Raw genomic sequence first — 26,489 nt, forward strand, 5'->3', positions numbered from 1 at the left:
AAAAAAGCAGGCCACTGTCTCCAGTTTACACCCTCACTCACAGTTCCATTCACCTTCCCCTTTCCTAATCAGAGGGATCTTGGGGTGGGGCTTCAAGGATCTTCAAGGAGTTTGAAGGGGAGGGAGCCTGGAACCCTAGACTAGCTGTGACAAGTCATGGGTGGGATTTGGTAGTTCAGAAAAGGGGGTACCATACCAGGAATGGGGGATGGGAGTGATGGTGAAGTGGAGTGGGCTAGTTCAGGATGGACCAGAAAGGAGACATTGAGGAAAACCAGAAAGGACTGGTTGGCGGAGTGGGGGGGGGATGGTTGGGTGATGACTTGTGAGGGCACAGAAGCAAAGGCAGGTGATTGGACGAGAAGGAGAGTTCTAGTTGCCAAGGCAGCGACTAGAGGAGAAGGTCTTCAGTTGAGGAGAAGGTCTTGACTAGAGAAGGACAGAGCTCTGGCTCCGTTCGTTCTCCAGTAGAGTCTGTGCATTGACCCCCAGATATCCCTGCTGACGTGTCACTGGGGAAAGGCTTAAGCCTTCCTGGGCGCCACCCCTCCCCGCCTCTCTACCCACCCGCTCCCTGAGCCCCGCCTCCAGCACTGCCCGCTGCTGCCTGCCTCAGCCTACTCCACCACATCACCAGCTCCCTGAGGTGACCACAACATGGCTGCGGCGCCTGGGCTGCTCTTCTGGCTGTTCATGCTCTGTCCCACCTGGCGAGTGCTAGGCCAACCGGACCCAAGCACCGGCAGGCGCTGCTCGAAGCACAAACTCTGTGCAGACAACGAATGCACCGGTGAGTGAGCAGGCGGGCGGGCGGCCCAGGGTCTCCGACGTGGCTCTTCGGGGCTGCATGGGGCTCCGATCCCCTGGTCCCCAGCCCCGCGGGCTGGGTGTTTCATTTTTCTCTACTGACTGAGGCGAGCGTTGGGAAACACGATTCCCCAGGGACAGCTCTCAGTTTCTTCCCTTCCAGGATTCGCCTAGGATCTCAGTGGGTGATGGGGTTGCACGCACCCGGGGCTCCCCACGCTGTAGCAGAGCGCTTTTCTGCCCCCTGCCACAGGGACCTGGGCCAGTGCGGTATCAGGGCAGATGCTCTCCAAGGCTCTGTGGCCCTAATCCCAGCGGCAGGTTGATGGTGGGTCTCCTTGGGAAAGGCTCACTGGCCCCTTTGTCCTTTTGCTGCACTGGAGATTGGGCTGGTTTTGCCTTTTACCAGGGAGTAGAGTTTAGGCTTGGGAAGAGCACCGAGTCCAGGCACGCAATGTGTTCCAAGGTCTCGGCCCCCACTCTGCTTCAATCCTGTCATTTCTGTGCATAGAAGCCTCCCTTCATATTTGAGGTAGGGTAGCAGGTGGGCCAATAATCTTTTGCTTTTGAAAGAGGCCAAGCATCTGCACCGGCCACCTGGGAACTGCAGCCTCTTCTGTGTGCAGGAAGCTGACAGAATTGCTTCCTAGTCCTGGATTGGAGGTGGGTGGTGGGGAGGATGTAGCCATTCAGATTCAGATGAAGAGGTTTGTTGCAATAACAATAATAAATACTCCAAGATTTTTATAAGCCAATTCAGTTTTAGACTCAGTCGCTAGTGTTGTTGGAACCTCTTTCCTCTATATATTTACTGGCCCAGAATACTTCTTATGGCCTCCCGCTTGGTTTCTAGTAACCTTGTAACTTGATGAACGTGTTGTCCATAAATTGTAAGCAGTACATATTTTAAAATATTCATGCTAAAAAGGCCAAGAAGTTTACCATTGAGCTCTTTATGCCTAAATTGGTGTTACCAAAAACAAATTTTATAATTTGAATTGTTTGTTCCACTCCAATTAAGAAAAAAGTTGTCTCCAATATATGTTAAGCAGTTCCTAGAGGTAACCCTAAGGCTGGAGTAAATAAACACTCAGAGAAGCAAAGCAGCTGCCATGATATTTCCTTTCAGTTTTGCTATTCTTTGCTATCTAGCGCTATCCTACGTGGGCTACCTGGACAATCTCATCACTGATGCTTCTTCAGTACTAAGACATGGTGTTGGTAAGGTTCAGTGGGGTAACATAACTTGAGAAATGGCCTGTGTCCAGACAGATGTGACCAAACACAACAGGTGGGTCTGTGTTGTGTTGTAGGAAGTAGTGAGGTATGTATGGCAGGTGTCCTTGTGTGCCTTCCAAATAAGTGCTCAAAAAAAAAAAAAAAAAGAACTAAATAGGTGCTCCATAGTATGCATTATGTTGTTACCTAATATATTACTGATTTGTAAATCCTCAATGACTAAGGGGGAACAAGAGAAACATTGCCATTTCCACTTGTGATGAGAATTCCCCACCTTAAAGTGTCTCTCACCTTCAACTTGGCCTCTTAATATATGAATTAGGATGCTGACAATTCTGAAAATAGTCCTATTTTAGCTTCAAAAAAACAAGTTACCCTCTCCAAATCTGTGTTTGTTTCTCAGACATTATATTTTTATAAAACACACATTCTTGTGTATTTTACTGTTAATTGGCTTTTAGAAAAAGTGTTATTTCCATTTCTTTGTGCTTTTTACATACATCTATTGTCCATTTCGTCTTAAATCAGAAACTGTGTATTTGGTCAACCAAAAGAAAAATGTTGCTTCTACCAGTTTCTACATCAATTATGATTCTAGTCCTGCATTTTAAGCATGAAGGTATTTCCTGACCTTTTCTCGCAGTTAAACTTGTTCCTTGTCAGATAGGATACCCACTTTTTATTTTGTTTATTAAAAAAAAATACGAATGAGGATGTTTTGAAACAATCTTAATGTTGGATATAGTCAACAATATTTGCTCAGAGAAAATACATTTCCTGGTAATTTACCCAGATCCTGAACACAGAGACAGCAACTCTGCTGCAAATGAAATTGACAGTGTTTACGGCTGCATGGTAGCACTTGCAGCCACTTAAAGGTAATGTCTTTTAGCGGTTAGTTCAAGTTAATTAACCCCTTGGGGGTTCCTGGACATTCTAACCTCTTCCCTATTACCTCTGCATGAAGCCATACTTAAGCCTGTCCGTGTCTACACTTGGATTTACATATTTGCAAAATGAAGCTTTTTATGATTATGAAACAGAAAAAAAATTGAGGCCTGCAAGAACCAAGAGTTTCACTGAAACCAGCCATGGTTGGTGGTAGCCACTTTGCTTTTTATTTCTCAGCACAGAGAAAAATAGAGAAGCTTTCTTTTCCCTTGTCTAATTGCAGGGAATATTGTATTTTATAGCAATTAAATCTCTAAGGATTTTAGATACTTTGAGCAGGTGAATTAAACGTGATTCCAGAGAGTACTGGAAAAACTTGATTTTTGTTCATAGTGGGATTCATGTTTCCTGATGAGTCAATATGGACTGTGAAAAATCAAATCCTAATGTTTGTTTTTCTTTTTTCAATGTTTGTATACAGTGTTAATGTATCGAGGTGAAGCTCTTGAAGACTTCACAAGCCCAGATTTTCATTTTGTGAATCTTAAAAAAGGTGACCCTGTATATGTCTACTATAAACTTGCAGAGGTATCACCAGAACTTTGGGCCGGAAGTGTAAGTAAAAGTTTGACAGGTGTTATATTCTTACTTTTGATGGTTTTTTTAGCAGTGTAGATTTAAATGACTGATTTCTTGGGGTCTTTGTAGAGTTAACCTGACCTCTTTGCCAGGCCCTGTGCTCCTAACACGCCTTAGGCCTGGCACAGCATAGAATGTCAGGAGACTTTCTGAAACAGAACTGAACTGGTTTTGGTTGCTACCCCTCACATCAAGTTCCAGAAGGCTCTACACATCATAAAGGTTGTCATGGTGAAAACCTGACAATTCTTAGCTCTGCTGCTTCGAAAGGGAAGGATTCATGGACATTAGAGTTAATCCTGTAAATTAAATCTGAGATAGTAACTCAGGCATGCATATTTAAAGTTGATTTTTTGTGTATTTTACCTAATCATTTGTGCTGTTTTTACTCTAAAAAAGCAGAATATTATGTTCATTATGTGCTTTTTTCCCCCTTTTTTTCTTTTTTTGCAACTTCTGGGTCATCCATTTCCTATGTGGATTGTTTACTTAAAATAGTAGCAAGGGTCTTTGATGACTGTAGGAATGTTCCAGTTTAGAGACATTCCAGGTTGCATCCTTGAAAGTTCTCACCCTAAATAAAACACCACACAGCAGAAAATAAGAGTAATCCCTATGGGAAAACTAGTTTCATTTTGCTGCCATTTCTGATTCTTAGGGAATGATCTTGAAACATGGTGCCTCTAGGTACAAACTTTATATTTAGACAGAGTCCCAGTTGCAGTACTCCATATAAAGAACCATCTATTGTTTCCTTCAAGTATACCAAATAGGATTGGTAACCTTTAAACTTGGAACTGTTTTTCCATGTACCTAAGTGGCATTTTTCATGTAGTAGTCATCTTTCTCCCCTTCTTTGAGCTTTTGGATAAATGGGCTTGATTTACATTTTCTCCTGTCACATTGTAGCCTGTTAACTATGTTCATCCCTAGGACTCTTGCGATTCTGGGTGGCAGCACTCATCCTGTCTTCCTGAGGAGCCCTGCTTTCAGCACCTGACCAGAAAGGATCTTTGCCGACTGATGAGTGTTTGGGTGGCACTTTGTTTGCATTGCTCCTGTGACATTCATTTGTCTTCTTTGCCTTCAGTCAGGTTGTGTTTTATCTTAGCTCCCTATAAAGTGAAAAACTCAGTTAGGAAAGGACCCCTGTCTAATCCATCTTCCTTTTGAATATTTCCTTTCAGGGCAGTGGCACTTAAGTGCATTTGTTCTGATAGTAGCTTATGCAGAATTTGTTCTCTTGTGGCAGTTCTTTGCTCCCCACCCACAAATAAAATCAACAGCACCTTGGCAGGGATGATGTATGGAAGCAAAATTAGATACAAAAATTATTTCCAGTCATGAGCCTCCATGATTCTGCATCATTTTTTTTTCATATCACAAGAAATGGGATACCACCCAGTGTGTAATTATGAAGCTTTATATAATCTATGGTCTCAACTGACACAGATTAAGAAGAGATAAATGTGTTTTCTTTCTCCATACAACTTTGTTTTTTTCCCTTTTCCAAATTTAACCTTAATACAATTTTCATCAGAAGGGAAAGTGTATTTCCCCTCAGACTCGCCTCTCATGTCATGAGTGTTATCCTTAGGAAATTAAAAACTCTTTAGTTTTAAAAATGATTCTCCTTTCAAGTTTTTAGTTTTCATTCTGCAATGTTGTTAGTTTTCTAGAGTCTCAGACTTTATCTGCAGTGATGAAGCTTTTAATTGCTCCATCTTATCTAATCTTCATGGCAGTATTCTATGACTAATACTGGCTCTCAGATGGTTTCTAGATATAACAAGAACATTCATGAATGGGGATATTTTAGAGGTAATGATAAAAGATGCCTTTTTTAATTTTCTTTTTTGGGCATTTGATTTGCCTATGAGTTTCCTTTAATTATTGGCAAGAATCTTCTGTTCCTTTTAGTCAGTAGTTAGTAATAAGAGTGTCTTTCTCAAGGGGAACTTTGTATACCTTTTGTACACTTTATGTAACTTCATATAATTTAGCTGTTGGTGCTGAGAATAAATGGGGTTCTTTTCTGCAGAGGATTTATTTTGGGTGAAACTGAAGCTTGATATGTGGTTTCATATTCATTATATTGTAATTTTATTTTCTCCCCAAGTACTTGTAAAAGTAGATTTTGAAAAAGCTAGGAAAGCATATACTATCAATACATTTGCTATAGTGGTAATACATTTTAGAGATTTTGTATTGTTTTTACTTGTTAATTTTTATGACTGTTGTGTATTGGTTAAGAAAGACATAAATATTGGTTTATGAGCAATGCTACAAAATGTACAGGTAAATTCTTGATAGAGGTTATTTGGAATTGCATTTATAACCAGCTTTGATTTACATAGTTTTAACCATATAATATACAATAATCTCCTATGCAGATCCTTTATTTACTTCAGAAGTCTTAACTTTATATTCTCTGTGTTGAGAATTAAGCTAAATGTAAAAAAGAAAACTTCAGTGGTTGGAAATGTTGTTTTAACAGTTCTGTACTTAATTTTTATTTGGAATAATAATCTCAGTGTAATTGTTATAGCAACTTTCTTTCTTGGTTATAACATATACCTATCTATTATGTGTATATTATCTGCCACTTCTGAGAAATCTCTTATTTATATTCCTTGTGCAGAATTTATTTGATATTTGTATCTTTTGCACTATAGGTTCGCCGTATTTTTGGATACTTTCCGAAAGATTTCATCAAGGTAGTTCGTGAATATACTAAAGAAGAGCTACAAATTCCATTAGATGTAAGCTATGAATTTTTTTGTTCTCAATTGTAAACTGGCTTATAAATCCATCAGTTATATTCAGTTAACTGCTTCTGAAACTTTTATAATGTGTTTGGGGGGCAATCTAATATTTGTGTATCAGATTTTCATTTGAAATCAGACTACCTGTAAAAAAAAAAGTTTGAAAGGCATTCAAGGGTGATTATATTATAATCTGAGAGTTGTCTAATATATTGAAACAGATATTCTTGTAGAAGGCTGTTTACTCAACTATAGGGCTTTTCTCTTCTGTTTTATATGTGAAAAATAAATAATATATTTGTACTTGACTATTAAATTTAAGAGGAAAATAATTTCATTTTACAGACAAAACTCTTAGTTATTAGACATTTTAAGTATATTTACGTTAAATTAATAAACTCTAACTTTTATACTAGGCTAGAAATATGTACCTACAAAGGTTTTCTTATTCTTAGTCATATATGGGATCATAGTCATGTTATAGATTTGGAAAGGGGGACCTGAGCATTTCAGGTGATGTTCACTCTCAGATCTTTTAAGGCCCCAACTGCTTCCTTTATACAACTTTCCTGTATGGTGATCTGACTTAAATTGATTTTGTGACTGAAAGGATTTCGTGTTCTAGAATTCTCACTTCAGCTGATTATTTTCTAGAGTTTTAAATTGTGTATAGTAATTGATGCCCACCAACACTGAAACATCTTTGGGCAGCTCTTTGTAGTGGCTGTAGAATATGCAAGCTGCTAGGCTAGGACAGTTCTTAGATTAGATGGGCTGAATGGATAAAGTCATCCTGTTTGTTGTTGCTGTTCCTAAAATTTCTTCATAATCTCAGGGGCCATAAAATCACTTCTGTTGCTTTTTGGACTTCATTGTTGGTAAAGAGAGTTCTTGGGATTTAAGCTGTGACAGCAGTTCACTGATTACAGAGAACTCATTTGTTTTGAACTCTGCCTTCTCATTATATTTCCCATTACATGCATCCCTCATGGCTTAGAAATGCATGTGATAGGGAGAGGAAATCACTCATCCCTACTACATTGAACTGCCTCCCCCACCCCCGGAACCCCCGCAGAATATTATGAAGATTTAATTAGGAGATGGAATTTTTTTTTAATTTCTATTCATACTATGGCTCCTGTTATATCAATTTGCTTACTAGTGGCAAGAAGGAAGACTAGATAAATATATAGATAGTCCTGAGAGAGATCTTAGTGACTGTGAAACCCTAATGAAGAGAAAGGTGTATACCTTGTTGAATCTTGTTTTCAGTTTGTTCTTGTGGTAATAATAATGTGAGGAGCCTCCTTAATATCATTCTTTATTTCATCAAATGTACTTGTATCTCAGTAAGATACTTTAAAACTGATTCATCTTTCTCAATGCTGCAGGATCTTCCAGCTTCTCCTGAGCAAATGATTAAGAGTTAAATTTCTGAAACATAGGTGTAGATATTAAGAGCTGGAGGATCCTATAAGTGATACCTTGCCTTTCCCTACTTATGTTCAGGGAAAATTGAGAGAGACCCAAGAGTCAGGCAGTTGGAGACCAAATTGTCACCATTTTTACTCATTATGCTTTTCAAAGAATATGACCCATGTTAAAAAAAAGAAAGAAAGAAAGAAAGAAAGAAAAAAAGAACGAAATAATAGACTTTCTAACACTGTAGTCTAGAAAAAGACAGATTTACTAAGCCATAGATGTAGTTAGCCAATGGGGGTTGGAGGAGGGTAATCTGGTTGACCCCAAAGATTCTTTAGAACCAATCCTGAATTTGGGAGCGTGGATGAGTTTGCTTTTGTGACACTTTGTTATTGACACACTAATGTTTTTTTTTTTTTTTCCTTACAGGAGACAGATTATTTTGTCTGTTTTGATGGTGGAAGAGATGATTTTGATAATTATAATGTAGAAGAACTTCTAGGATTTTTGGAATTGTATGATTCTGCAAATGAAGATTCTGAGAAAGCTATAGAAAAAGTGGAACAATTTCCTGAAGTCTCCCAGGATGTTGAACCTGAACCTAAACCAGTAGTATCGAACTCAGAGCGCATTGAAAGTGCATTCTCAGAAAACACTATGGATCTTGGGGAACAATTTTTGGCTCAGAAGAACCATCCTCGTGCAGACAGTCAAACAGATAATGCTCAGTGTGAACAAACTTCATTTGAACTTTTTGAAGAAATACTACCAGATGAATTGAAAGTGCCAGAAAGTGAAAGCAACAAAACCAGCAACATTTCTCAGGTCTCAAACGAACAGGAGAAGACTGATGCTTATAAACTTTTGAAAAAAGAAATGACATTAGACTTGAAAACCAAATTTGGCTCTACTGCTGATGCATTTGTGTCTGATGATGAGACGACCAGACTGGGGACTTCAATAGAAGATGATTTTGATGATGAGGAATTGGATGCTGATTATTATGCATTTGATAAGGAAGAAGAGGAGAATGAGGAAAGCTTTGGGGAGCTCCCATTACTAACCTTTATAAATGAAGAAGACATGAAATTCACAGTGGAGTTTGGAGTGGAGAAATATTCAATAGGTGAAGAGCAGAATTCAAATGAAGAAGATAAGGTTGAGGTAACTCTGCCCCCGGGCATCAAGGATGATGATAAAAATATACTGACAACCTTGGAGGATACTTTATTTATTGGCACAGGTGGTGATGAGAAAACAGATATGATGGATTTGGAGAATTCTTATTCAGAAGAAGAAACAGAAGATGAGGAAGCTTTAGTCCCAGATAGAAAAAAGAAGAAACCACAAGCAGCAACAGATTATATTTATCCTGAAAGTGCAGAATCTGGTCTTTTCGTGGAAACCTCTAAGACAGATAATGATGAAGAGCCAAAAGTGGACATCGAACTTCATATTAAAGGAAAAGAGACAGATGTTCAGGAGATGTTTAGGTTCCACCACAAAGTGATGTCAATGACCTCTATAGGTAAAATCTTCCCAAATGTCATTTAATGTGTCTCAGGTGCTGAGATGCTGAGGCAATGGGGCAGACTTCACCAGCAGTCAAATTCATACACCAATAGTGAATGGAGGGCCTGGGGTTATAGCTCAGTGGTAGAGCACTTGTCTAACATGTGAGGCACTGGGTTTGATTCTCAGCACTGCATACAAATAAATAAAATAAAGGTTCATCAAAAACTAAAAAAAAAAAATTAGGCAAAAGCTTAAAAGAATAGTAGTGAATGGAATCTCAGGGTTGAGAAAGACCTTAGAAGCAACTGGTCCATCTTCTTAATAACTGCATGTTGGACTCCTGCTGTTTAATCAAAAGTACCCCAGGCTCATGTAACTCATACTGAAATTCCACCCCTACAAGCTCTCAGTTCTAACTGGAATTCTACCTCATTCACAGAGCCTCAATGCAGGTCTGCACCCAATTCCCTTTAGTCTCTCTTGGTATTACTGTGTTCTTTTTAAATAGCTGTCATCTGTCCATTCAATACATAATTGTTGAGTATCTCTGCCAGGTGCCAGATGCTGTGTTAAGCCTTGGCTCATTCTACCTGCAAATCTGCAAACCAAGACTCCCTCTCTTTCAGCTTTCCTAAAATTTTAAACACAAAGTTTCACCAGCACTAAATCCATGTTTGTTGAATGTGACCCTGTCTACATATCTCTGGTTTTAAAATTTTTCCTTGAGTTAATATTGTTCTGGTAGCAGTTGTATGGCCATGGAAGTAGTGGAGAGTAGACTGGAGATTGTTCATTTTATAATTGAAGGGTCTGACAGCTCTAATTAGGATTTTGAAGTTTTCTTCTCTGTGTTAATTGTCTTTAGGAGAGCCACATATTCCAGGCACTGTGACTCATATATTTAGTGAAACACTCGATGAATATTGAAACTGAAGAGAGACAATTCTTATTCTATAACATAAAATAAAATAGCCATTTCCACTTTCAATTTTAGAGCTACTTACTTATAACAGAAGGTACTCCTGTTGATGCTGCTGATACAGAAAACCAACTAGCAATAAAGGTAGAAGAGCCAGCAGATGCCACCCTTTTGGACAGCATACTTTTCTTGTTACATTCATTCTTGCTTTATTTGTCTAAGATGGTAAGTTTGACATAGTTTCTTCATTTAGAATGTTGATTATTTATTAGTTTGTAAGTGGCTTCTGGTCATGAAGTGAAGAACTTAAAATGTCTTTATGAAAATGACTCCTGACCCTTTGAGTAGATAGCTCCAGAAACAAAAGCCATAGGGGTGTGGCTTAAATGGCTACCTGGTTTAGCACATGAGGAAGATTTGCTGTCTACCAAGGCTGGTCATTTGCACACCTGTAAAAACTTGGTTCTTCCCCTCAGAACCTTTCTTTCTGGCAGGGAGATAACAGCATTCACTTGAAACACAGTAAGATAATGGCAGAAAGAGAGGTATTTATTTGATGGTAGAACATTATTGTCCATAAATGCATTTATTATGGTTGGAAGGGTGATCAATACGGTCATAAAGTAGTTGAGATGTGTTTGAAGCACTGGCAAAGGGCAAACAGGAGTCTGACATGTGGTTTGTTGTTGATTAGACAGGCTGGGGTGGAAGACGGAGGGGGAAGCTGGTAGTCAGAAGAAATGTGTTCAGAGAAATGGAAACATGAAGAAAAGGATATTTGGGGAGGGCAGGAGAATGTGAATAATTGGTGTTGTAAAGTGTGAAGTTGGAAGGGGATGGTCTGTTGGAGAGGCCAGCAAATCTTAAAGGAATTCATGAGCCAAAGTAGCATTAGACCATTAATAGTGGGGATCCTTAGAAAGTTTTAAGAATGAAAGGAATTAGGTTAGATCTGTTTCTTAGAAAGAGTCACTTAAGGCTGATCTTTCTAAAGAAAATCATGATCCAAACAAGATATTTAATCTGTCTAGAAGCTTATCTAAGCATTTTAGGGCTTACCTCCCCCCATTGGTATTTGTTGATATTGGACTTTTAAAGTTTAATTATAGGAATGAGAAAGCTTTTAGAGGTTGGAGGATAAGATGGTCCTAGGGCCATTGTGACAGTAATCCTCCTCAACTGAAGTTGTTTCCTGTAGATTGTTTTATTTCAAGGCTTGTGTAAGAAAGATGATGATGTTGTTTTCCTTGTAAAATGTATAAATGTTGTAGCCAGGTAGATCTGGTTTCAAATCCCAAGGTTATCATTTAGAAGTTTGGGCAAATAACTAAACTTTTGAAAAAAGTTTTCCTCATCTGAAAAATGTAGATAATGCTTACTCCAATCATAAGAATTTAATGATTTGACAAGGTAAAGTGTCTGGTGAGGTGTCTGGCACTTTGAAGGGTTTTACCCCCACGCACCCCCTAATTCTCATGTAGGCAGTCAGAAGGTGATATAAAGACAATGAATATACCTGGGGAGGAAAGACCACCAGGGTGGAATAGATGTGGTGGGGAGAAACAAATCATTTTTGAGTTGGCTCCATGTTTGTTCATGATGGTGGCAGCCACCTGAGTAAGAGGTATATACAAGCCAGGCAGTTAGAATAATGATATTTCCAGTGATTAAAGCAGTCTTCCACAGTCATAATTTGATTATCAGAATGAATCAGCATCACTTGGAAAGTTAACAGCCTCTCGATATGGGAAGGATTACTTTATTCATATTTTTAGGTATGCACAGAGCCCTCCTCTAGGTCTAGGTCGGGTGACACGAATGTGGTGCAGGTATGGTCAGTGATTGTAAGGTGATAGGTAAGACATAGATGTGAGTGGTAAAGAAGAGGCACAATGTTAGGAGACTGATTTGAAAGGAGATTTCAAAAAGGCATTTTGATGGCCCAGTATGTACAGGACATTGTGTGAGGACTAAAAGAGTCTAACAGGTGTAAGGCATGATTGTGATTGTTGAAAGCCTTAAGAAAAGGACTTAACAAATATATGCAAAAATTATGAACAAGTCAATGTAAAATCTTAATCAAGTAGTATGATATCTGATAGGACTGGATAGTAATAGGCTCTGATGTGTTTGGGAGATGTGCACCAATCAGATTCATTGATCAACGGAATCTTAGTATTATAAGAAACCTTGGAAGGCTGCTAGTCTAGTTTCTCATTCATTGCTGTAATTTTCTTTACTGTGGCCCTGACGAGTAGTTATGAGGCCTGTACACCAGTATTTCCTAGCATGAGTCACTCTCTTACAAGGCTATATGATCTTCTGTTGTCTAGTTCATCCTTGTATTGACTCCAAATTTTCCTTCACATGATTTCCTCTATAAAATTGAATTCTTTTCTACATAGAAATCCTTTAAATATTTGAAGTTATATCTTAATTTAAAAATTATTTTTAGTATTTTTATCATGGAAACTTTCAAATAAGAGCAGAGAGAATAGTAGGGGACTATAGGTAACCATAACATACTGTACATTTCAGAATACTAGAAGAAAAGATTGTGAAAGTTTTACCATAGAGAAATGATGTTTGAGGAGGTAGATATATTTAACCTGAATTAAACATTACATAGTGTATACATGCATCAAAATGTCATGTTACCTACTTCAATAATTGCAGTGTTTGTTTCTATGTACTAGTTAAAGAATAAATTTAATTAGAAAAGCTTTAAAGAAAAGCATAGAGAATAGTATAATGAACCCACGGGCCATCACCCAACTTAACAGTAATTCCTTGATAGCCAATATCAGTGAGGTTTTTTTTTTAATTTGTTCTAATTGGTTATACATGGTAGCAGAATGCATTTCAATTCATTGTATATAAATGGAACAAATCTTTTCCTAGTTGTACACAACACATGTGTAGTCCTACATGTACCTTGGGTAATCAGGTTCATCTCATTCTACCATCTTTCCTATCCCTATGCCCCCCTCACCCGTCCTACCTCCCCTCTGCCAAGTCAAAGTTCCTCCATTCTTCCATGCCCCTTGCCACCCACCTCACCCCCATTATGGTTCAGCATCCACTTTCAGAGAGAACATACAGCTTTTGGTTTTTGGGATTGGCTTACTTCCCTTAACCTGATATTCCCATTCACCCACAGATGCCATAATTTTTTCTCTTTTAATGCTATAAGTAATATTCCATTTCATATATGTACCACAGTTTCTTTATCCATTCATCTGTTGAAGGGTTGGTTCCACAAAACTATGGAATGCTTCACAAATGTGGGTGTCATCCTTGCTCAGGGACCATGCTAATTTTTTCTGTATTGTTCCAATTTTAGAATATGTGCTGCCAAAGCAAGCACACTCTGAGTTTTAACAAATGTAGATACCCATGTAAAAACTACCATAATCAAGATATAGAACAGTTTTTTCACTAGAAAAGGGGTTTCCTTGGGATCCTTCCCAGTGAGTTCCTTCACCACCTGTTTCAGGCAACCACTGATAAGTTTTTTTTAAACTATAGATTCATTTTTCCTACAGTACTATTTCATATATATGCCACTATAAGTGGACTCATATCTAGGAGTGCAATTGCCTCCTACGTTTAATGTATGTTTTTATCTTATGTGATACTGTCAAGCCATGCTAAAAATGACTACAATCATTTTATACTTCCACCAGCAATTTAGGAGACTTCCACTTGACTTCATCTTCACTAGCACTTGGGCCATTCTAGTGGGTATGTCTTTGTGAGTTTATTTCCTGATAATTAATGATATTGAGTGAAGTTTTTTTTTTCTTTTGAGATAGGGTCTCACTAACTTGCTTACGTTCTTGATAAGTTGCCAGCCTCAAACTTGGGATCCTCCTGCCTCAACCTTCTGAGTTGCTGGGATTAGAGACATGTGCCATGATGCCTGGATCAAATACTTCTTCATGAGCTTGTTGACCATACTGTTTTTGTATGTCAACTCTCTCTGGCTAGCTGGAATCCAGACTTCTCTCAGCTCAGTGCCAACTGTGGGACTGGTTAGCTTATAGTTGTTCTTGGCCCTCGCAGGTACTGCTTAGAATGTAGCCCTAAACTGAAGACCACCTCCATGCGGATTTCTGGAACTCTTTTTCTTGTGGCTCCCATCTTTCTGGTAGTTTTCTCTACATATTTTTGGCTGCTTAATCTCCTGGAACTCTGGTCTCTCTCTCCTCAGTGAGACTGTTATGCCCCATTTGGGTTCCCCTTCCCAAACTGAGGTCTAGAGGGTGCCTCCAGGTAGAATGCTCACCTATTTGTTCTCCTGCTCTTAGTGGTGACAGTTGCATGTCCCTTGTGGCTTTCTATCTGAAAAATAGCTCTTTAAAAATATATTTTGACTGGGCATGGTGGCACATGCCTTAATCCTAGCGGCTCGGGAGGCTGAGACAGGAGGATCACGAGTTCAAAGCCAAAAGTGAGGTGCTAAGTAACTCGGTGAGACCCTGTCTCTAAATAAAATACAAAATGGGGTTGAGACTAGGGATATGGCTCAGTGATCAAGTGCTCCTGAGTTCAATCCCTGGTACCAAATATATATATATAACTTTTTGCAATAATTGAAAAAAATATGTTTGTGGGACTTCTAGGATATATTATAGTTTTGGTGAATAAATGACATCCCCTGGTACAACAATTTAACCTGTTTTCTCTATTGCCTTTTTTTTTTTGGGGGGGGGGTGGTGCTGGGGATTGAACCTCAGGCTCCATGCATTCTAGGCAAGTGCTGAGCTAACAACCTCAGCCTCTGTCTGTTGCTTTATATTTCTTGCAAATTGGTAGTCAGGTTTAGGTTCAATTCAGAATAGTAAGGTATTCTTCTAGCATTATCAAATGATACGCAAAGGGGCTTGAAATATTTTTAACTTTTATTTGTCAATATGATTATCATGCATTTAAAAATATTTGGTGTGTTTAATCCAATTAGGAATAGTAATTGTTCTTACCTGATGCTCCATTTCTCCCCCCTTTTGCCTTGTAGAAGCCTCTTTATCTTGGCTCCTGGGACCCTTTGCCACCACCTAGTGGTCATTGTTACCTATTTCCCTTGCTTTTGAAGTATGAGATGTTCCAAGTTCATCTTAAACATTTCCTGTCCAGACCTTGAAGGAACTATTTCTCTAAAATAACTTTGGTTCCTTTCAATAGGAAGTCATATTTAGAGGCTACATTACAAGTACTAGGATTCCTTATTGCTCAAATTGACTGTCATTTGTAGGCCTTTTTAGTGAACAAAGCTCAGAAATATGTGGGGGTTTTTCATCATGTCATTTAGATAATTCCCATGAAAATTCAGGATGCTAGAGATTTTACTTCACTTCATCTATCTTAGATTTGTGTTTTCTTTCTCTGATGTTGGAGTTCCAGTTTTCAATGACATCAATATAATTGTTTACAGTATTGTGCCACTTAATGACATTTTGGTCATTAGTGCATAATAATGGAGCTAAAAAATTCATGTCACCTAGTATTTTTAATATCTTTTCTGTGTTTGATATGTTTAGATATATAAACATTTACAATGTTACAATTGTCTACAGTATTCAGTATAATAATATCTTATAGGTTTTTATCCTCAAAGCAATGATATACCATATATGAATACCTACGTGTGGAAATGACTATATTTTCTAGGTTTGTATAAGTATACTCAATGATGTTTGCACACTGAAATTGCCTACGATGTGTTTTTCAGAATTTATTCCCATCATTAAGCAACATACGACTATATTTATGTTATTTAAAATACTTTCAGAAATGTATTCCTGAAATGAAATGAAATTATCTTGTCTTTAAGCTATATCCCACTAAGGTGTGTTTGAAATAACTCATTTCTGTGGTTTGTCACCAACTTCATATCACAGGTTGTTTCATTTTTGCTTTCAATATTTAGGTATTACTTTTTAAGATTTTTTAAATTATTTTACAATTATTTAAATATTTAGAAGAGCCAAAGTTAATTTTTAAAAATAAGTTGTTTCTGTTTTTTTGTACTGGTGATTGAACCCAGGGCTCCTATCCACTGAGCCACATACCTTGCCTCTTTATATTTATTTAGAGATAGTTCTCACTAAGTTGCATAGGGACTTGCTAAGTTGCTGAGGCTAGCTTTGAACTTGTGATTCTCCTGCCTGATTTTGAAAGAACTTGATGTTACTCTCTTTTATAGTTAACTTTAAAAATTTATTTTATTATGTATTCTGCTATTAAAAAAATAAGCAATTGAGAAAAGGGATATGTAGCTCAGTGGTAGAGCACTTGCCTACCATATAAGAGGCCATGTGTTCAATCCCTAGCACCATAAAAAGAAAAAGAAAAGCAAATGATTTTTACATCTAGCTATGATAGGTTTATATAGGTACTGGCTTCACCTTCCCAACTGAAACAACTAAAATAAATATGAAAAAAAAAACCACAAACATAAAATTTGAAGATCAAGCAACATTGAAGATCAAGCAACAAAGAATGGTTCTGGAAACATAAGGAGCAAATGCTATGAGCTCTATAGTTGTCCCAGCTTTTACTATGTTAAGAGATTCCCAAGCCATGACAAAGAAGGGGAAGTCAGGCAGAACCAGAGGATACCATGAATTGAGAGATGGTGCTGAGATTCCAGGAAAACCAAAGTGACTAGAATTCACAGGGTGGAGTAACAAAAGAAGGTTGCTACATTGAGAGACAATTCTGGAAATTTGTGAAAGGCTCCCTGAGTGTTCAGCAGGGTATTGATCAGCACATAAGTGTGATGAAACTGCTTAGCAAGTCAGAGAAACAATCTTAAGTGATTAGCTAACACAGGGACCAGAATAGCACCTGAAAAAAACTATCTAAGGAAGTTGGGTAGAATAATCAGAAGGGTGTTACCTCGGACTGACTGTTATAATTTATGTCATACCTAACAAATATTCAGACCCAAGAGACTCAAATTGTTTCCAGTAATTTAACTGTATACAAAATATTAAGAAAAGTAATTCGTAATGTATGGCATCGAATCAAAGCTTACCAGGCATGCGAAGAAGCAAGAAAAATACAATCCACAATGATGAGGAGAAGAATCATCCAATCAAAGCCAACTGAGAACTGGCGGAGATGTTAGAATGAGGTAATGGCATTTTTTTTAAAGTTATGACTATTATATTTCGTGTGTTAAAAAGGTAAAAAGAGATATAGAAGATATATTTTAAGAAAATCAGACTTCTAGAGTTGAAAATATATGATAAATACAGTGGATGAGATTAATGCCAGAATAAGCATTGCAATGAAATTGTTAGTGAACTTGAAGACAAAGCAAGAGAAGTACCCCGAATGAAACACAGAATATAGTGGAGTGATACCTTTAATATATTTGAAGAGCAATAATGTTGGCCGATAATATCGTGCCCAGTGAAATATCTTTCTAAAATGAAGACTTGTACTGACATACAAGCTGAAAGACAGCAGATGGAAATAATGGAATAAAGGAGTAAAGAAAATGGTTACTGTGTGCATAAATGTTTAAAATAATTTTTCTTATTTGAACATTTTAAAAAGTCATTGACTGTTTAAAGACAAATATCAGTGTAGTATGGGACTTAGAAAACATGTAAAGTAAAATACATGACAACATTATAAATCTCAGAAGGGTAGTAATTATTTTAACGTTCTTATTGAATATGTGAAGTAATATAGTATCATCTGAAGGTAGATTGTGACAAATTAAAGATGTATATTCTAAACTCTGAAGCACTAAGATTAGAAAACAGAGTTATAGCCAATAGAGGAATAATAAGCCAATAGAGAAATCACTAAAACATACCGATAGTGGTATTTCTGCAAAAGAAGACAGAAAGAAAGAAAAGAAAAAGAACAAAGAACAGAAGGAACAAATAGAAGATTATATTAAGATTACACCTATGTACAGCAGTAATCCAGGGACAGGTGAGCGTCTTTCCTTCTGGAGTCCTTTCATTTGGACTCTTCCGCTTGGCTCTCCTTGTGCTGTCCCCCGCTGGGCTCCGCAGTTGGTTCTTTCCGCTCCCAGCCCCACCCCTCAGCATCCTCCATCTGCTCACTGCAGTCCGCCCAGTGGCTTCCTCTGATGACGCGTTTTACATGCTTTGGGCAAAAAGCGCCTTTGGTGGAGGAAGGCAAAGTTCACTCCCAGTACGCGCCCCCTGTGCTGGGTCCTCCCAAAGTAGGAAACAGTGAAAGACAGGGTCCTGTGCTGTTCTGCAGGGAAGCATCACTTCCGCTCAGCTGTCCCTACACCATGGACTCACAGTACCTGCCACTGTGCTTCCCCGGGGGACCCGGAGCTCCTGGGACCCCTGTTGATGCTCTACGCAGCCCTCATAGCCAAGCTACTGGAGGTGATGGTCCCATTCCCAGGGAGGGACCCCAGCTCTGGCAGGCGGCGGGTGGCTGAGTTCTGGCGGAGTGGGTGCACTGACTGTCGCTGCGACGGAGAAATGGAGTGTGTCAGGCCCAAGGCAGGCAGGACGTGACTGTATTGTTAAGCGAGGCCAGTAAGAGTGGACTTGAGCTTTCCCCACTTGCACTTTTTTTTTTTTTTGACGGAATAGAGGTGACAACCTCATGGTATGTTCCGAAATGCAGCCAACAATCCAAACAGCTAACGTTACTACAGGTTTTTTCCCTAGGGAGACTGCTGGGGAATTGGGCCCAAATGACAGTTATCTGGTATTACCTGTAGAGGGCGGTGAAAACGGAAGAGTAGGCAGGTGTTTACTACACTGCCTTTGAGCAACCATTTAAAATTAGGCTTTGAATTTTATAGAAGGATGTTAAATTCAGAGAAGTTTATCTAAGCCAGTTTTCAAGAGTTGTCTGAAATTACATGTCACTTGTCTGTTTATATAAGAGTGGAATGGAAGTAAGATTTAAAATCTTATACATATATCATCATTGTTTTTATTTGTTGCCATAAAATTAATTAGTTCTTTCATATAGTTAAGTTTTTGTCTTAAATGAATTTTTTAAATTCTAAAAACCAGGTTATCAGAGAAAAGAATGATCCAGAGGGATTCTAGCCAGGTGTTAGACAATGTGATGATATAGGGTCTGTTACAAACTGGAAATGTATGCTCAATTTAAAGTATTTAGATTCGGGCTGGGGTTGTGGTTCAGTGGTAGAGCGCTTGCCTAGCATACATGAGGCACTGGGTTCGATCCTCAGCACCATATAAAAACAAAACAATGTGTCCACCCTAAAACTAAAGATACATAAATAAATATTTTTTTAAAAGTATTTAGATTCATTATACTTGAAAACACTGCAAGAGAACAAAAAATATGAGACTGCCAGTATCCTCTCTCTTGAAGAAGCTATTGGAAAATATTGAGGAGGTGGTTTTCTGATGAGGAGGTTGGTTTAGAATTGCCATGATTCTTTGTGACTGTTTTGTTATAAATTTAAGGTTTCCCATTTTTTCTAATTTGTCTGTTTCAGCTGGTTACTACATTGCCTGATGATACTCAACCTGGGCCTGATTTTTATGGACTACCATGGAAGCCTGTAGTTTTCACTGTTTTCTTTGGGATTGTATCCTTTCTCATTTTCTTTTGGAGAACTGTTCTTGTTGTGAGTAAATTGACTTACTTATTCCTTAGCACATAAGCACAAGGATTATTTTATATAGTCACTGCCCCCCCCTTTTTTTTCTTTTTCAGTTGCTAAAACACAAATTAGTGGTTTAAGTCAAACTAACCTTATAAAATAATTTAGTGTGGGTGCAGTTGGTAGAACTGGTAATTCTTACAGCCATCCTAACCAGTAGTTTCATATGTATCAGAAGTCTTAAAAGTGGGATAAAAGATGGGATAGGTTAGATAAATATCCTTTTATGTAGCATATATGTCTAGTAGTCTATCTTAAAGAAATAACTATGCTTTGAAGATTTTGGTAATATTTTTCAATGGAACAGTGTATTAGATTGAAGACTTAGCACAACATAATTTATTTAGGGGTTATTGTATGTTTGATTCATTTAGGTGTTATTGTATGTTTGATTAATAGAATAGTAGGCAGATTTATTTATTTCAAATCTTTGAGGTACAGAAAATGCTCATAATTAAATGTGAAGTGGGAAAAAAAAGCAGAAACTAAGATTTAAATGTTGATGAACTGTATGTTAATATAAACACATATAAACAGGGGGAAATGCTGCAAAGAAATACAGTAAAATGAGAAAAAGGAGATGAGATAATTTTTCCAGTCTTTTATATAAATTTTCCCAGATTTTATGATTTGATCATATGTTCAGAAAATACCTTTTTATTTGGAAGTATAGATTATGTGTTGTCCAAAAATCCATTAAATGTTTTGTTCATTAAGTTTTTTTTTCCTGAGCAGAATTAGTCTATGTCTGTGTATGTGTGTACATATATGTATAAGTGTGTGTGTGTGTGTGTATAGGCTTATACATACTTATGTTTGTACTGTAGGTTATTCTGTTTCATAGTTATTTAACATAATTGGAAGAAAATTATTTTAGGTAAATGGACTTTGCATATGAAAATCCTAACATTTAAAGAGGCCAAAAGCATTGGATACAAATCTTTTCAAATCTGAGTGTTCTTTTTCTGATTTCTTAATTATTTCAGACATATCATTGTTAAGATAAGTTTCCTCTCCTTGTACAATTGAGAGTAAAATCTCTTAAAAAGTATTCCCTTCTTAAATAGAAGAATCGTTTGCCTGGATTCCTGTGAGGAATTTTCTAATCTCATTGAACTTTGTCTCAGCTAAAAGGAAAAAGGAAATAGAAGGATAAAGAGAAGGGAAAAACATGAAACCATTTTATATTTCTCTCTCTTGTTTCTTTCATTTCAAGAACTGCGGTACCTGTTTCTCTTTTCACTAGGTTATGTGGGATCTGGTTCCTAACTTGTTGCTCCTCAGTTTCAGCATTTGACTTTGGAACTTTAGTCCCTACCTTAGATGACTGCTTTTATGCTACTTCCCATTTTCCTCTGTTGTCATTTTGAGTAAAAGGTTAGCAAGGCTATGACATTAAAGAAATGTTCATTTATTTCTGTGTTGGAGTTTTCTGAATGCAATTTCCTATTACGGAGATCCCATGGATGATCCATGGACACATCTGAGTATCCCATCACCATTAATAACATAAGTTTGAAAGGACAAGTAATATGCTAAGTTACAAAGAAATTTAGTGATGTTTTAAAAAAAATTCTGCTTAGGTTTTATTATCAGGCAGTTTATTGCTGTCTTTTGGAAATGATTGTTTTTGTCCTTTCCAGAATATGTTAATTGTCATTTCTCTTGTTGCTTGTGCATTTTCTTCTAGCAGTCTTCCCTTTCAGATTTCTTGCTATATATTTAGTGGTTTGCAGAAATAAGATGATGTAGCCTCTTAGTTTCTAAATTCAGCCAATAGCCAAATTTAAATTGGAGTTCTAAGATGTTTTCTGGTGAGTGAAAGTGGCATATCTTAGTACAAAGATTATGCCTTTAATATTGTTTCCTCAGATTCCTTTTGAATAGTCATTGTTTCTAGACTTTATCCTGGTTATTTAGAATTGTCAAGTAAATGATTTTGAAGACACACACACACACACACACACACATACACACACACACATCTTTACTGTGAAATAAGGTACATATCTTAGTGTTTTTATGTCAGAGGCTATTTATGAAATCTCACTACCAATTAAATTTAAAAGCCTTGTTAACTTGTTAACTTTACTTATTTTTAATCCTATAAATTATTATCCTGAACCAGAATGTTATTAAATTCTCACTTGGTTATGATTCTGACTGTTGTTTTAGGAATGCTGTTTCTATTGAGCATATGTTTGACATCAAATTTAATCTTTTTTCTCTCTTCTAGGTAAAAGATAGAGAATATCAAGGTAAATTTTTAGGTTTCTTAAACTTGTAATAACCCTTTGTATTGGTGTTTGTTGTGTGTTTTATGTATGTTAGAAATAGATACAGTGACTTTTAATGTCTATTATCTTTTTTACCTCCTGAAAATTTTACTATTCCTAGGTTGCTAGCATGGATAATAGAGTAGATGATGATGGTTCCAACTCTGAGATAGGAGATAAAGAGGAGGAACAAATTGTGGATAGGGAGATGATGATAAGTTTTAATTTGGGGCAGATTAACTTTGAATATTGATGTAATGCAGATGTATTACATTTGAAGAGTATTTCTATGCTAATTATTTAATCATGCATTAAGTAATTGAGTAGATAATTTAAAGAATGGTAATGTGAATCAGTATGTTTTCATTTCTGTTTTTCTTTGCAAAGAATGAAATGATTCCATTTTCTGAAAAGAAAGTGTTTTGAGAAGGGAGGAATATCAAGCTACAACACTTTACTGTATTTCCCATCTGTGAAATAAGCTTAAATTGAAATATCATTTTGGATGGGAGGGGTACCTGTGATTGAACTCTGGGGCACTCTACTGAGCCACATCCCCAACCCCCTATATTTAGAGACCAAGTCTCACTTAGTTGCTTAGTGTCTCGCTCTTGCTGAGGCTGGCTTTGAACTTGGGATCCTTCTAGCTCAGCCTCCTGAGCCACTGGGATTACAGGTGTGTACCACTGCACCCAGCAAAATATCATTGTTCTTATATTTTTCTTAAATTTTAATAATTTTTATACTCTTATTGCTAATAAGCATAGATTGCTTTTTAAAAGCATAATAGTTATGCTAAGAAGTATTTCCTCATAGTACCATATAACATGTCTTTGCTTTTAGTAGATTGAGTAATTGAATTTCATTTAGTGATTGTAATAATCTTGTGTATTTCCCCCTTTTAGTCATTGAACAGCAAATTTCCAAAAAGATGAACAATTTCATGAAAGAAAATGAAGAACTAATGCAGAAATTGTCAAATTATGAACAGAAGGTATAATATTTTTTTTTTGTTTCTTTCTCCCTTGGTTCTAGCATGAATCATTTCTACCTGTTTTAATTTTAAAATCGTATTTTAAAATTTTTGTTTCATTATTTTCTACAAATCATCCAAATTCTAAACAGTCATATGTATTAAGTACTGCTTTCTTCTGGAAAGGGTCACTTGTCTGGAAGTAACTTGTATAGTAGCACTATAATTTGTGTATCTTAATTCTGAATGCTTTATTTACATAGATGAAGGAATCAAAGAAACAGGTCCAAGAGACCATGAAAAAAAATATGATTCTTTCTGATGAAGCAACTAAATATAAGGTAAAAATCCCTTCTTTGGGGGGAATTACATTCTAAACTCAAAAGTAAATGTAATGAGTGAGTAATATTGACACCTTTTTTTCCAGGATAAAGTGAAGCTTCTTGAAAAAGATAAAGAACTTCTGGATGAGAAAGCTAAAAGTCTTCTTGTTACGTTAGCATCTGAGAGAGAACAGAATGCTAAGAATCAGGACTTGGTAAGAGTTTCGCTGCTAAGTGTTACTGCAATTTGGCTTTTGAAATATTTTGTTAAATTGGTTAAGTTGAACATAGTCCAGCTGTTAACTAAAGTAAGATTAGGAGTCAAGGAAGTTGAACCCACTTCTGCCCATTTTGTGGAACTTTTAAGTACTGATACAACAAATTATTTTTATGGGCCTAGGAAATATTTTTATTCTCAACCTTGGATAATTTTCATATTGCTTTGCTCTGCCCTTGGAAACAGGCAGAACAACTAAAAAACTATTGTCCAGTTGAACAGTATTTGTTTACTTTTTACTTGAAAGAGTAATGAATTAATCAATTTTCTGTACTTAAAAAAAAGTTTACTTACATATTTCATTTTCAATTTCTATAAGTTTCTGTAATTACATAAAAGTTGCAAAAGATAGTAGAGAGTGTGTTCTGAAATATCCTACCCCCAAGTAAGCTTGATCACCCAGCTGAGGTAGTATTTATCAGATTTCTCCACTGTAAAAATTCTTTCCAATCCTTTTCATGTTGTATTCTTTGGAAGTTACCATGCACAGCCCACAGTTAAAGTATGAAGAGTTACAAGCCCAGGATGCAGCTCATGGTAGAGCACTTGCCTAGCATGCATGAGGCCCAGGATTCAATCCCAGGCATTGCAAACAAAGATTGCAGAGTTATGTCCACTTCCTTAAGGATCAAGTATCTTTATAAATTTTTTGGAATTCTTCTGTATGTGAGATTAGTCTATTCTTCCTTAAATTTTATCATTTTTTACTTCAGATAAGAAAATTTTAAAAATGATCTTGGGAAATTTTTTTCTCTATCACTAGAAAAAAAATTACTAATTTGAACTGGTTTACTTGAAACAGTAATTAATTATAGTTAATTTTCTATGCTTTAAAACATTTTATTTACTTATTGCATTATGATTTTCTATACTTTGACCTTTTTTTCTGGTTATCTCACAAACAGTAAGGTTGTGGATGCCATGAAATATTTATGACTTCATTTTCCCTCACCTCTTTCAGTTCTTGATTTTTTGCTTAGTCCAAATCTGGATCCCCCTGCATTTACCTGAAATGTAATGGGATGGCTTGACAAAAATTTTGTTGTGTTTATCTTTTTTAGTATATATATGTGTGTACACACACACACACACATATATATATATATCAGTATTTCTACTGAAATCCTAATGCATATTTTGTGTTCTGTTTTCCCCTGGCAGATAATGGAAAATAAGAAATCTATAGAGAAGCTTAAAGATGTCATTTCAGTGAATAATTCTGAACTTTCAGAGGTAAAGCTGCCAACTCTTGCTATCGGATATTAATACTACATCTTAATTTGTTGCGGACCAAAAATTTGAGGTGTGCTAAAATGTGCAAAAAATGAGAACTATATGATGTCTGGTTTGGGAAAGTATAACTTTGTTTTTTCTTTGGAATTAATTCACTAACTGTAGTGTTTTGCATTAGCTTCAAATTATCCTTACTGAAACTAAGCTTCATGAAGCGAAGGTGAAGTTGGAATGCAGGAAGCTTCAGAAAGAAAATACCATGCTTAAGAAGGAGAAAGAGCAGGTAAAGAAAATTTGATGTCATACATAATGTAAACTAGAGAAGTGAATATCAATATCTTGTATCTTTCTTGGATCTGTTTCTGAGGTAAGGAATATTCATGTAGGACCTTTTCTAGATATGCAAAGTTTAAACAATGCTCCCCAAATTGAGTGCATATATATGTTCTCCATCTGTTTTGGATTTTTGGATTATTGCTTTTCTTATCAAATATCAATCAGTTATTAACTTGCATAGCCTCAAAGAAACTTTTTAAACCAGAAAATTAAGTATTTTATGATCCTGTTTTGACTAGTTACTGATTCACCGGCCAAGGGAAGATTACATGATAAGGAATCTAAATTTAGGAGACAGTCATATGTGCCCAGCCATTCCTGCTGGAGGTAAATTATTTGAATTGACAGCAATTTTCTGGGGAATGCAATAAAACAGGGTCAACTTCCTGATAGCTCTGATGTTCTTGATGCAGCTGTGAGAGTTGGGGCCACTCTGCCCTCTTCCTTAACCAAGGTCTCAAACCCCTCGATTGACGGAGTCCACCGAGGAGTATGGCTCTCTATTTCTTTGTCTAAGTCTTGTAGTCCTAATGTATCCAGTGCAGAAACCCCTACCTAACCCATATGAATTCATGTGTTTTGACTTTTCAGTTGCAGCAGGAAGTCAAAGACTGGAGTACATCACATGCTGAGCTCAGTGAACAAATCAAATCATTTGAGAAGTCCCAGAAAGATTTACAAGTAGCTCTTAGTTACAAAGATGATACTAATAAAGTAAGTTTATACTCCAAATACATGTTTCATCTCATGAATTCTCCTGAAATCTTCTGAATTAAAATCGAGAGTCTTCCAACCTTTTGCTTCTTTTCTAGGCTTTGACTAATTACATCACACAGTTGAATCGGTTACAATGTGAATCTGAATCTGAGGATCAAAGTACAGATGAGTCAGATGAATTAACCAATGGAGAGGTAGCAGGTGAGATCAGTCTCTGGGAAGTTGAATCCTTTTTTGCTTTCCTGTCTTTAATTAAGTATACAGATGCCACTTTTCAGCTGGCTGAATTTCTTCTTAAGCTTCAGGGTTGTAGACACATCACTGGATCTATAGATATGTCTGTTGCATTGGCAGAGGTGGGTTGCTGGGGTATAATGTACCAATAGGCATGTGAAGAACACTGACTTTTTCTATCCCATTGAAAACTAGTAAGTACACTGCAGCTACAATAGTCACATCCTATACCTCTAAGTATTGAACATTGTACAGTAAGAGAAATTTATTT

At 36.8% G+C, this 26,489-nt stretch overlaps 1 protein-coding gene and 1 non-coding gene across 2 annotated transcripts in view; one reads left to right on the forward strand and one right to left on the reverse strand.

The window, feature by feature from the left end:
• The first annotated feature begins 657 nt into the window (after positions 1–657).
• Positions 658–26,489, forward strand: part of LOC144251020 (transport and Golgi organization protein 1 homolog) — a 37,650-nt gene continuing 11,818 nt past the window's right edge. The window contains exons 1-14 of the mRNA XM_077794151.1: positions 658–790; positions 3,419–3,552; positions 6,252–6,338; positions 8,193–9,291; positions 10,292–10,422; positions 19,682–19,813; positions 22,086–22,107; positions 23,031–23,119; positions 23,362–23,439; positions 23,526–23,636; positions 24,860–24,931; positions 25,110–25,214; positions 25,859–25,981; positions 26,080–26,185. Coding sequence (XP_077650277.1) covers positions 658–790; positions 3,419–3,552; positions 6,252–6,338; positions 8,193–9,291; positions 10,292–10,422; positions 19,682–19,813; positions 22,086–22,107; positions 23,031–23,119; positions 23,362–23,439; positions 23,526–23,636; positions 24,860–24,931; positions 25,110–25,214; positions 25,859–25,981; positions 26,080–26,185 — 2,422 coding nt within the window. The remainder of the gene's footprint in view (positions 791–3,418; positions 3,553–6,251; positions 6,339–8,192; positions 9,292–10,291; positions 10,423–19,681; positions 19,814–22,085; positions 22,108–23,030; positions 23,120–23,361; positions 23,440–23,525; positions 23,637–24,859; positions 24,932–25,109; positions 25,215–25,858; positions 25,982–26,079; positions 26,186–26,489) is intronic.
• On the reverse strand, positions 13,458–13,564 carry LOC144251222 (U6 spliceosomal RNA). The gene has a single exon (XR_013342652.1). It is a non-coding gene; the product is annotated as a U6 spliceosomal RNA (small nuclear RNA).

The sequence above is a fragment of the Urocitellus parryii genome, chromosome Y, assembly GCF_045843805.1.
Source record: "Urocitellus parryii isolate mUroPar1 chromosome Y, mUroPar1.hap1, whole genome shotgun sequence".
Taxonomy (NCBI): domain Eukaryota; kingdom Metazoa; phylum Chordata; class Mammalia; order Rodentia; family Sciuridae; genus Urocitellus; species Urocitellus parryii.